Here is a 12,208-nt window from a genome sequence, read left to right as displayed (position 1 = left end):
TCATTCCTTTTTCTATGCAGTCTAATGTTTGGACCAGATATCTGTGGAACGCAGACAAAGAAGCTTCATGTTATTCTTTCATATCAGGGACAGAATTATCCGATCAAAAAGGATTTGCAATGTGAAACAGACAAATTAAATCATTTTTACACATTTATTCTGCGGCCTGACGCTTCTTACAGCGTTCTGGTTGATAATAAAGAGAGAGAATTTGGCAGTATGTACACAGACTGGGACATCCTTCCTCCAAGGAAGATAAAGGTCAAGAATGCAAAGAAGGTAATTGCAGGTTTCCAAGAGTCTTTCTTTATGCAATTTGAATTGCTAAACCAAACATTTACAAGTTTGGATAGCCTTTTCCTGACAAGAAAAATGGATTGCGGTTTTAATTTTTATCTTCCTAGCAAGATATGCAGTTACTCTAAATTCCTTTCGCTTTCACCTTGATAGATTTTACCAATCTGTTTTTGCAGCCAGAGGACTGGGATGATAGAGAGTATATTGATGACCCCAACGATGTCAAAGCCGAGGTAACTAGCATATCAATATAGAAATGACTTGTTGTATTGAAAGGAAGCCATTCAGCTCCCAAACTGTTAATTCTTAGTTTGATTCAAGGCACTCAGTTCTTTCTTTCTATTGTAAACAGGGTTATGATTCTATTCCGCGTGAAATTCCTGATCGTAAAGCTAAAGAGGTATGTTAGTTCTAAATTGGTTTCTTTAACTGATTGTTTTGTTGTTAGTCTCAAGCATCCATCATCTTTTCTACGTCCTCTATCACTGCAGATTCTGAAATTATGTCCCTTATTTGGAACTCATTAGTTTGTGATAGTGTAAAGCTTTATGTCTGATATCTCTCTCTCTCTACTTGTTTAGCCTGAGGACTGGGACGAGGAAGAAAACGGTCTCTGGGAACCCCCTAAGATCCCAAATCCTGCTTACAAAGGTCCTTGGAAAGCAAAGGTTATTATTTGAAAATCATCAATGTTTATATAGATTACCAAATTTTCTTCTACACCATTTTGACACTTCCTCAAAACATTACTTTCCTACAGAGAATTAAGAACCCAAACTACAAGGGAAAATGGAAGACCCAATGGATAGATAATCCAGGCATGTTTCTGTCTATTTAATGTGTAACTGCGTTTTAGGATGGACTTTTATTTTCGTAAATACTAAGGTTGAGCTTCTTGGTTTTGCACAGAATTTGAAGATGATCCAGATCTTTATGTTCTGAAGCCTATTAAATATGCAGGCATTGAAGTATGGCAGGTAAGTTCGAGAGCTTTTTTTAATTCTATCCAATTAACTTTTATAATCACTTCATCACTAGACATAGATAAACAGTTTATATAGTAGTCACTGTAAATACAGATAGACCATCCAAATTTCTAGGGTAGAACTTTTGGTATTAACACAAAACGAAGTGATCAGATAAAAGCCTTCATTTTAGACTAGAGAGACCCAGTTTATCTAGTGTAACTGGATAAGACATTGATGTTAAAACTTAATACTGCAGGTAAAGGCTGGTTCTATCTTTGACAATATCTTGATCTGTGATGACCCGCAATATGCAAGAGGCATCGTGGATGACTATTTTGACCAGCACAGGGAGGTAGATCTCGGAGCCTTAAGATATATACATATATTTTGCTTTTTTCTTGGACAGAATTGAAGAAGAGAACTTCCTTGTGGTTTAAATATACGAAAATGTCTTATTAAGTAATTTGATATGCTATATACTTTTGCCATACACACCAGTCTGAGAAGGAGTTATTTGCGGAAGCTGAGAAAGAAAGAAAAGCTAGAGAAGATGAGGTTCGTAGTTTACAAACCGCATATTGTTTCCTTTCCAAATCTTCTCTGCACATCTTAGTTACGAGCATTCCATACAAATTGACGTTTGCAGGAAGCTAGAAAAGCACGGGAAGAAGGAGAGCGTAGACGGAAGGAAAGGGACCACCGGTATGGAGACAGGAGGAGGCGTTACAAACGTGTAAGTACATACTGAGACCAAATCAGTTATATAGTTTTGCTCTTTCTTAACCTTTGTTATTTTGTGGGGAAAAAGTGAGTGAATATGTTGGAAATGTATTGGCTTGTTTTGTTTTGCAGCCCAATCCACGTGATTACATGGATGATTACCATGTAAGTTGTTTTTCTATCTCAACCACTTAAAAAAAATGGTTTATGCATCATTTTAGTACTACTGAGTCACATGTTAAAATTGTAAACTGATATGATTCTGAATTTTCGTGTAGGACGAGCTATAAGGTGCAGTGGTGGGCATTTGGAAAAATTAACTTATTTGGCTCAAGTCTGTGTGATTGTAATTTCATAATTTGTATAACTGTTGGTATTCATTTCGGTTCCCATAATAATGTATTTTGGCATGAAAACTTTTGAGTTGTTTATTCTGCTTTCAATACAAACTTTCTAAAATTACAAAGAACGAAAAACAGTACCATGCAGTTGATCAGAAACTCAGACTAAAAATATGGTACTGTATATAGAAGGGGTGGTTTCAAAGCTAAGTAACTCTATATAATTTATTCAACCAGAATACACCTTATTATTCCTTCCGTATTAAACAGAATGTTGTTTCAGGTTTTGATAAACATCCTAAAAGCAAATATATATTTTTGATTCATATCTATTACAAATTTTCTTATTGGGCAACACATTAAAACAGTGGGAAGAACATTTAACCAAAAACAAAATTTATGTTTTAAGATGATATTTAATTTTTGTCAAAACGGAAGGAAGAGAAGATTGTTATGTTGTCATTAATTAGTAAATTGTTCTTGTTCTTGTTCTTGTTCTCGTTGATGTATCACTATATAAATTTAAACAGACGTATTGTTGTTGATAACATTAAGGAAGAGAAGAATAGTCAAATGCTACTCCACCTAGCCAATCTATTTGCACATTTAGAGTAGTAGTAGTTTACCAACAATTAAAAAAAAAGAATAAGATAAAATAGTAAGAAAATATAACAGTGATATATTTTTTTATTGTGTGAAAACGAATACGAAAGTCAAAAGAAACAAAACGAAAGAATTTTAAATGCGTTTCAATGTTGGGCACAAATGTTTAGTTGTGTACCTTTTCCCACTTTAAATGTACGGTTCATATCACATCATTTGACGACTTTAGGAAGTAGAAAAAAATTTCAATTTGACGCATAACGCACTAAAGTCGTTATCAATAGACTTTTATTTTTTTGGGATTTTTGTTCTTTAATGGTTCGTTTAATCTGGAACGTCCTTAAAATATATAAAAAGATTTACTTGATTAAACAATAGTATTAAATTGATATAATCAATTGCAGAAAGTCTATAGGGTGCACGGTGCATCTTGAGAGCTTTTGATACGTAAGTGGAGCACTCATGATAAGCGAAGTTATCTATTAAAAGTGTTTTTAACTGTAGCTTCTACAATGTGTGACACACACCATTGGAATCCAATGACTGCTTTGACTGTTGTTTAATATTTTGTATATCATCTTAGTCTTAGCGGTGTATATTGTGTTTACCCGAATGTTTTGATAGATGCTGCAAATTGTAGTGCTTTTAATGAATATAAACTCTATAATCATCATATGCAAATATACATATTGTTAATGTTTAAAATATCGAAGTGACAGAGGAAACATGACTTAAAGTAGACTCGAACTAGGACGATCAAAGAGGTTTGGTGGTGTCAAACTCAGTAACTAGGCAAATCAATCAAGTTAAACATGTAAACAATTAGTCTAAAGACTTCCTTCAGGTTTCAAGATCATGTCTGGTGTGATTTTTCTATCAAGTCGACCTAATTATATTTATGGACTAAATCGTTGGATCTGGATCATCATAATTGATTACCATGATATGAAATATAGAAAAATTTTAGAGACATATATTATTGGTGCAACAGAGACGTATATTCAGCTAATGGATTAACGGATCTTCATACAAAAATTAGAGTTTAAAAAAAAAAGGTAAGGTTGAAGGATGGAGACAAATACCTAATTACCTTATTAACTTACTTACCCTCCACTTTAATTTGCGCCCCATTGAGTTCAAGAGTTTTGAAAAAAAAGAAGCAATTGGAGACACAAAAAGGGCTAATAGACAAACGAGCACGAGAGCCCGTGAGCTTACGTTAACATGGGCACCTTCGCTCATATTTTCCTAGGGCTAATAATGACATCTCGCAATATAACACTTATCACTCAGTTTCTCGTAGACTAATTAAAAAAAACTCTAATATAACGCATGTCATTTATATGTGTTCTCCTCATCCTATTCTAATTTCTTGATTTTAACAAATTGAGAAACATGAATTTGTAACTCTTGGCTTTTTTTTTTTTTTTTTTCTTTCCAAAAGCACAAAAGGAGAGGAATTCACATACTAGCTAGTGAAAAATGATACACACATATTCCTTTATATATTGTTTTGTATCAGAGTTTTTTTTAACAAATGTTATCAGCATACTTCTTAAATATATACTAAGGTGTCAAGATATGAAAAAATAAATTTTATTTAATTTTATTGTTTTGATTTATAATAAACCGTCTTTTATGATATATAAATTGGTTTTATTATAAATATTTATTAAATTATCTATTACGTTAGTTCATGGGAGAACATCGATTCATGTGGTAATCTAAGAACATCGGTGCAATGTTTCTGCAGATAACTTTCCAATATTCAAGTTGATAAAAACTACATGTAGTACATAACTTGGTTGGGAAAGAAAAACAGAGAGAATAATACATGGTCGAATCTGCAGGTTGGATGGAAAAAAAAAATCTTGTTCGAAAGGAACTTTATTTAATATACATATGATTTAGTCCCCTGCTCGCCACCCTTAAATTCTATAATAAATTAAATAGTTAGCTATATTATTATTTCTTTATATCACCACTGTTTAAAAGATCACTAGCATTAGTGTGCACACATGATACACGACTCGTCTGTACATGTACATTACTATCTTCTTCATGTTTGTCATGGATCGAATCATCATCGTTAATCTCTATGGCGACATGATGACAGGAATCCACTGAACTCTCTCCATGCGATTGACCCTCATTGTTTGATGTAACAACATCACCTAATATCGTAACAACATGATGATCATCATCACTATCACCTTCATGAGATTTGATTGGCACGGCACTACTAGTGCTTACGGAGTCCGACTTCATCTTGTTCTTAAATTTAGCTGCGGATGCAAGCTCATGTACGGATTCTGAGATCTTTTCCGTTAAATTAACAATGTCAATGAGCAAAGAGACTGTAGTCATGAATGAGATCATTTGAAGAGGCTCAACATCGTTTAAGATGCCTGATTTAAGTAAAGTGGAAAGAGTTTTGCAGGCAGATTGTGAGTTTACTACATGGATATCCGATGTAGATGATTTTGTCATTTTCTTCAATGAATTGGACATTTCTTTCATTGACTTCCCCGACTCTGAGCTCATTCTTCTTAATGGTTCCTCTAACTTTTTTTTCACGTCCATTGGGATCTAATAGACAAAAAAAAAAAAAAACAAAGGGTTAGAAAGACTATACTATTCCATTATGTGTAGTTTATATTTACATGCATGTATTATTTTAATTTAAAAATCTCTAATAAAGTTAAAGATCAAAAGTAATATACCTGCATATCTGAGTTGATGTATGAATTCAAAGCATCAATCCGGTAAGCACATTGCCGGAGTAATGCACCCACGGCAAGGTACTGTTTCCATGGATGCCTAAATCTAAATACGCCGTGACGTGGTTCCCATTTTGCGAAATTAGCCTGACCACACAAATATTAACAAATATCAATTACAAAAATTCAGTCCAAGTTAGTATAGAAAGGGTATAATTATAGAAGTGAACCCACCAACGCTTCTTCATTGCTTTTTGAGTTGAGAACACTTTTATATCTCTCAAGATTCCTTCTCCTCTTCTCCACCTCTTTGATGTCCCCATCCTCTGTCGCTTCAAAATATTCCTCCCCAAATTCTGCCAAATTCCCACTTTTTCAATTCATAACTCGATGAAAATATATATATATATATACATGAGAAATAATTTCAAAGAAAAAGACAAACCTTGAAGGAAGTGGGCAAGTGTGTCAAAGTTGGAGGCAAGAAGAGAATGAAGGTCTTGTCCTGCCCAGACAGGACAGACAAAGATAGAGATAAGTACGCAACTGACTCCTCCCATCATCACTGTCGATAGTCTCTTATGTGCCAAATCCAATATCTCGTCCTCTCTAAACCCCGACACTGATATCAGTGCGAACGTCAATATGAATATCAGTACCCCATAATCATATCTTGCCTTCACCCGCGGGAAGAACCTCACGAACGTCGACAATGCAGCTGCACATATACATATATTACCGTTAGTGTACTCTTCTTCGAGATAAATCGAGATGCATGTTATCTAGACTCTTATGTAGTAAAAATAATATGAGTGTTACCTTGGATAAAGACAAAGATGGCGAGAAGAATGGGTTCTACTGTTGGACCTGACAAACTTGCTAGGTGATGCGCTCCAATCCCTAGTCCTCCTGCTATCAATGTTGCCACTGCTCTATTAATTCCTTTCCCAAGCGTAGCCCCTAAAACACCCACCAAACCAAGAGTTAGAGAACCATTTTAAATATTATAGCTAAGATTATATCCCTTAGGTATTATACATCTTCAAATATTAGAAAGTGGCTGATTCTGATCACATAAACCGAGACTGACCTACAGAGAATTCAAAGACGACAACTACGGTCATGACAGCCCACATTGCATTGACACCGAAGTTATCGTAGAGAGGTTGGTAATAATAAAAGGAAGAGACAAACGCAAGAGCAAGTCCCACTTTGAAAGCATGAACTACTCTTCTCGGATCTTCATTCCCTACTCTCCTCCCTTCTCTCACTATCTCTCTCACTTTCTCCATCACACCTTTTTTAAATGATCACTCAACTCTCTGATAAGTTTCAGAAAGAGAGGAAGAAGAAGTAGCTAGAACGATCACTTGTTGTTTTTGAGCAGATGGATCGACGTTATTTATAAAGAGCATTAACGTGTCCTGTTTGGGACTCGTGAAATTTTATTTTATTATTAAAAGTAAAAATATAGTGGTGCGTTGTACTTCGAACGTTGATGATGATAGTTTAAAGAAATTGAAAATGAGAAAAGTTATTAATGAAAGACAAAGTATAATACATTTAAATAGAGGCAGAGACTACTTACGTAACCAAATTCTACTTTGGTGCTGATTTTAATTAATCCGGTATTTAAAAGCCGACTATAAGTAAATTGCTTTATGTTTCAATATTTAATTTATTTGCAAAACTGCCTATAAAACTTTCACGACCAAAAATAAATAAATAGTGCTATCCAACATTTGATTTCTAACCATTTTTAAAAGAAGCTACCTGTACTTTATAATCATTATTAAATTCATAAAATTTTGTAATTCACAACTCTTTCATTTTTATCTTCATTTGACAGGAAAAAAAAAAAACTCAGTCCACAAATTATAGTCTTTGTTTATAAAATTCAGTGAAAATTATTCATAGTACTATTTAATTCAAACGTGTTATCAAATATTATAACGTTTTTTTTGTTTAGTGAGTAACAAATAATAATGAAATAAACACTCTAATAGTTTACGTTATTGACTTTACCAATACAAACTCTAAATAAAATAAAATAAAGACTAATCAGTTTGTCATTTGTTCCATCGTTTCTCTCATTCCAAGTTGGTAAAACATCCGTCCATTTGCTCATTCACATATGTTACTTTCACCCATTTTTAAGACCTACCTTTGGCAGTATTATTTAATCTTTTCTTTTTAATATTCACCGTATCGGCATATATATCCACAATTTTTTTAATACGAAAACCGACATATAGATTACAAGATTTCTTTTTGTTATTAAATAGAAAAATTTGATGTGCGATTTTTTTTCGCAGAAGAGAGACACGATTAGTGGATTTGTAAATAAATAATATTAAAGGAAAAGGTAATTGTTAAAACGCGGAAGTAGATAGCAGCAGCAGAGCAGATGGTGGCTTTTTGCACCGGGGTCACACTCAGCCTATAGCCTTGGCATCGCCAAGTTGGCATCAACGTACGGAACCCATTACCCCAATCGTACAAAGCCCCTTTTTATTTATATATAATTCTAACCTACAAATATTATTTTTTGTATTTTTTATTTTAATACTTTTTTTTATTTGCTAACCTATAAATACGATTTCCACCTTATATATATCTTTAACGCACTTAACCTGATTTTTTTTTAAAAAAAGTTTGTTACTTTATCGTAAGTATGAAAGTTTGACTTTTGTCACCTGAACATTTTTATTAGTATTGCAGACTGCACCTATAATTAAAAGGTTCATACATACATAATTTCATTGAACAACTAAGTCTATTATAAATTACAGCGTCACCAAAATCGAAAAATACAGTGTCACTAAAATCATCTTCTTCAGATCCTCGTCTTAAAAGATTATCTCAAGATACATCTGGCTGTCTATTATTTAGGTGATCGCTCTCTCAATCACCCGAAAGTAAAACCATGCCAACTTTTTTTTTTTTTTTAACCATGCCAACTTTAATTCTGAATTCAGTTTAGATATATATATATATATATATATTTTTTGAAAAAAATAAGCGCAACGTAAACGAAAATTATGTATGTATGAACCTTTTAATGTGACCAATAGTTCAAAAATACTCGAAGGCTGGAATTGTATTTGTAACTTTTAATTAGTCTCAAAAATTCAAATTTGAAATACCCGCTGGTCTCACTCACTTCTATAATCTTGCGGGTACAATACACTGCTCCTGATCGTTGAGGATCGAATTACTCAGTGAAGACGGTCATTCCTTTTCACATCTTCTAACAAACTCGTATGTATATGTATTTCACCATCTTCATGGTTTGAATGATCATCAACAATCTTTATGGCGACGTGATGACATGAGTTCTGTGAACTCTCTACAAGCGAATTATCAACATTATTGCTTGATGTATCAACATCATGCAAAACTGTGACAACATGATCACCTTCATGAGATCCTATTGGCATGGCACGACCAATGCTTCCGGAATCCGAGTATACGGTCGGCCTCATCATGTTCTTAAATCTTGCAGCGTATGCAAGCTCATGTACGGATTCTGAGATTTTTTCGGTTAAATTAACAATATCTATGAGCAGGGAGACTGTTGTCAGCAGTGAAATCATTTGAAGAGGCTCAACATCGTTCAAGATGCCTGATTTTAGTAAAGTAGAAAGAGCTTTGCAGGCAGATTGTGAGTTTACTACATGGATATCGGATGTAGATGATTTTGTCATTTTCTTTAATGAAATGGAGACTTCTTTCATTGATTTTCCCGACTCCGAGCTCATTCTTCTTAACGGTTCTTCTAATTTCATTTTTATGTCCATTGGGATCTAATAGATAAATAAGAGATAAAGAAAAGGGTTACAGGAACGTCTATTACGCATAATTAACATCCATATAAAAACATATATCTACAATATAAACATAGACCAAGAACTTCATTATGTTTTGTGTTTGCATTTGCGATTAAATTTTTAAATTTTCTAATTTTTTTTTTTTGGTTAGTTCAAAACATTGGCACATTGTTATAGGCTTATAGCATATTAGTTTTTATTTGATTTTATTTTAAGTAAAGTTAGCAATACCTGAAAATCTGAGTTGATGTATGAATTCATCAAGGCATCAATTCTGTAGGCACACTGACGGAGTAATGCACCAACGGCAAGATATTGTTTCCATGGATGCCTAAACCTAAATTTTCCATGAGGCGGTTCCCATTCTGCGTAATTAGCCTAAATGCAAATGAACAAATATCAATTTTGTATTACTATATGAACATGAAACGGTAAGGGAAATAAAGAGGGAGAGAGAGAGAGAGAGTACCCACCAAAGCTTCTTCGTCGCTTTTTGAGTCAAGAACACTTTTAAATCTATCAAGATTCCTTCCCCTCTTCTCCACCACTTTGTAGTCCCCGGCCTCCACTCTCGCTTCAAAATATTCGTCTCCAAAATCTGCTGATTTCCACTTTTACATTCATTTTTTTTTTGGTAGGGGATGGGGAGACAGTGTCTCCCACAATTTATTCATAACAAAGAAAATTAAATACAACCAAAGTTCCATTAGCATCTGCCAATATAATTTCCACTTTGGCACTTTTACATTCATAATCTGCATTCTGTGTTTTTCTTTTATTTTGTAAAGTATATATATATGACAAAATAAATTAAAACACTTCCTAAATCAGTTTTAACCTTAAGGAGCCATTTATTAAAAGATTTCCGAAAACCCAATAGTGCTATTTTTGGAAAGCAAAAATACAGTGTAGAGTGAACCTAAAGAAAGAGAGAGAAATAAAGAAAAACCTTGAAGGAAGTGGGCGAGAGTATCAAAGTTAGAGGCAAGGAGAGAATGAAGATCTTGTCCAGCCCAGACAGGACAGACAAAGATAGAGATAAAGACGCAACTCAGTCCTCCAATCACCACTGTCGATATTCTGCTTTCGGCCAAATCCAATATCTCTTCGTCCTTAAATCCCGATAACGATATCAGCGCGAACGTCAATATGAATATCAATATCGCATAATCGAATTTTTTCTTCACCCATGGGAAGAACCTCACGAACGTCGACAACGCAGCTGCACACATATATGTATTACCATTACTCCTCCTAGCTCGCTCAATCCTCTAGATATATAGATGTATGCAAACATGGGTATTGGGTGTTATGTAGCATTTGTAGCTCTAGAAGTGTACTGGGAGACCTTCCAAAAGAAGATTACCTCAAGATGATCGAGAGTCAAATTTTCATGTTTTGGAAGAGACTAGAAATATATATCTGATCTAAGTGTTATCAGGGTTTACCTTGCACAAAGACCAACATGACCAAAAGAATAGGTTCTACTGTTGTACCCGACAATCTTGCTAGTTGATGAGCTCCAATTCCTAGTCCTCCTGCTACTAGTGTTGCCACTCCTCTATTTAGTCCTTTCCCAAGTGTGGCCCCTAAACACACACCAAACAAACCTTAAATACCCATTTTAAATCTACAATTAAAGCTAAGATTCTAATACATTTATTGCCACATGTTTACAGCAAAAAATCTAAAAAGAAGATTACTACTATCTAGATATATATTAGACATATTTAAATGTTAGAAACTAGATGATAGTTGTCACATGCATGACGTACCAACAGAGAATTCAAAGACAACTACGACGGTCATGACAGCCCACATTGCATTGATACCGAAATAATCGGTGAAAGGACCGAAAGGTTGGTAATAATAGAAGGAAGAGACCACAACAAGTGCAAGTCCCACTTTGAAAGCATGAATTATTCTTCTTGGGTCTTCATTCCCTACTCTCATCCCTTCTTTCACTATATCTCTCACTTTCTCCATCACCAACTTTTGAATCTTTGATGATCACTCAGCTCTCAAGTGGTTTTAGTACTCTAATCACCTTTAGAAAGCGAGGAAAACGTAAAAAAAAAAATGACTTGTTGTTTTCTGTAGAGGGATCGATGTTATTTATAAAGACCAAGAGAGACTCTTGTTTAGGATCAATTGAATGTCAGTTTTATTAATAAAAGAATTAATTAGTGGTGCGTTGCACTTCGAGCTTTTTGAGGGTTAAAGTCTTAAAGAAATGGAAATGTTATATAGTAACCGAGTCGAACCTAGCCCAGTAAGTTGGGTACTAGTTAAGCCCTCCCCTCCATTGGAGTGTTGCGTGAGTCTTATACTGAGCTGGATATTAGTTAAATGAGGGACGCCGGTAGGAATTTAATTGATATTATTTATTTAACTATTCTACTTAATTATTAGTGAATGTACACATATATATATGGGTGAATGTTATGAAAACCCACTTTGGGTTGAGTTCTGTCACAAAAACCCACTTTCCACTTATGGTATACTTTCTCAAGTTTTTTGCTTATGTGTCCACTTTCCTTTTATATTTTTGCCCTTACTAACAACTTACCTCTATTTTTCTCCTTCTTTTCTCTCTTTTTCTCTTCTTTTTTGTTGTTAACACTTTAACAAAGTAAAATATATTTATTTGTTATCATAAAAAAATTTTTCTATTTATTTATATAAAATATGTTATGATTATATATAATCTACATTTTAAGATATATATT

The 12,208-nt window shown here is 33.9% G+C and overlaps 3 protein-coding genes across 3 annotated transcripts in view; 1 reads left to right on the top strand and 2 right to left on the bottom strand.

Moving 5' to 3' along the window:
- Positions 1–2,444, top strand: part of LOC104755026 (calreticulin-3) — a 4,995-nt gene extending 2,551 nt beyond the window's left edge. Inside the window, exons 7-14 of the mRNA XM_010477342.2 lie at positions 879–965; positions 1,058–1,115; positions 1,207–1,274; positions 1,522–1,617; positions 1,764–1,820; positions 1,912–1,998; positions 2,118–2,150; positions 2,264–2,444. Coding sequence (XP_010475644.1) covers positions 879–965; positions 1,058–1,115; positions 1,207–1,274; positions 1,522–1,617; positions 1,764–1,820; positions 1,912–1,998; positions 2,118–2,150; positions 2,264–2,275 — 498 coding nt within the window. The 3' untranslated portion in view covers positions 2,276–2,444. The remainder of the gene's footprint in view (positions 1–878; positions 966–1,057; positions 1,116–1,206; positions 1,275–1,521; positions 1,618–1,763; positions 1,821–1,911; positions 1,999–2,117; positions 2,151–2,263) is intronic.
- Positions 4,799–7,043, bottom strand: LOC104755024 (aluminum-activated malate transporter 2-like). Its single transcript, XM_010477341.1, has 6 exons — positions 6,740–7,043; positions 6,469–6,609; positions 6,095–6,367; positions 5,884–6,005; positions 5,653–5,796; positions 4,799–5,518 (listed from the first exon to the last, which is right to left on the bottom strand). The coding sequence occupies exons 1-6, from the start codon at positions 6,939–6,941 to the stop codon at positions 4,895–4,897; spliced, it is 1,506 nt and encodes a 501-aa protein (XP_010475643.1). The 5' UTR covers positions 6,942–7,043; the 3' UTR covers positions 4,799–4,894.
- LOC104755023 (aluminum-activated malate transporter 1-like) lies at positions 8,736–11,670 on the bottom strand. The gene is made up of 6 exons (XM_010477340.2): positions 11,255–11,670; positions 10,928–11,068; positions 10,429–10,701; positions 9,953–10,077; positions 9,711–9,857; positions 8,736–9,455 (listed from the first exon to the last, which is right to left on the bottom strand). Exons 1-6 carry the CDS (start codon positions 11,463–11,465, stop codon positions 8,868–8,870), a joined length of 1,485 nt encoding a protein of 494 aa, XP_010475642.1. The 5' UTR covers positions 11,466–11,670; the 3' UTR covers positions 8,736–8,867.

Source organism: Camelina sativa, chromosome 17 (genome assembly GCF_000633955.1).
Source record: "Camelina sativa cultivar DH55 chromosome 17, Cs, whole genome shotgun sequence".
Taxonomy (NCBI): Eukaryota; Viridiplantae; Streptophyta; class Magnoliopsida; order Brassicales; family Brassicaceae; genus Camelina; species Camelina sativa.
This window is presented reverse-complemented; position numbering and strand designations above follow the sequence as displayed.

Coding starts and splice junctions, on each gene's coding strand:
- LOC104755024 (XM_010477341.1), bottom strand. CDS start 6,941: ATGGAGAAAGTGAGAGAGATAGTGAGAGAAGGGAGGAGAGTAGGGAAT. Junction 6,610..6,739: donor CGTCTTTGAATTCTCTGTAG/GTCAGTCTCGGT, acceptor TGGGTGTTTTAG/GGGCTACGCTTGGGAAAGGA. Junction 5,519..5,652: donor ACATCAACTCAGATATGCAG/GTATATTACTTT, acceptor TTTGTCTATTAG/ATCCCAATGGACGTGAAAAA.
- LOC104755023 (XM_010477340.2), bottom strand. CDS start 11,465: ATGGAGAAAGTGAGAGATATAGTGAAAGAAGGGATGAGAGTAGGGAAT. Junction 11,069..11,254: donor TGTCTTTGAATTCTCTGTTG/GTACGTCATGCA, acceptor GTGTGTGTTTAG/GGGCCACACTTGGGAAAGGA. Junction 10,078..10,428: donor TCTCGCCCACTTCCTTCAAG/GTTTTTCTTTAT, acceptor GGAAATCAGCAG/ATTTTGGAGACGAATATTTT.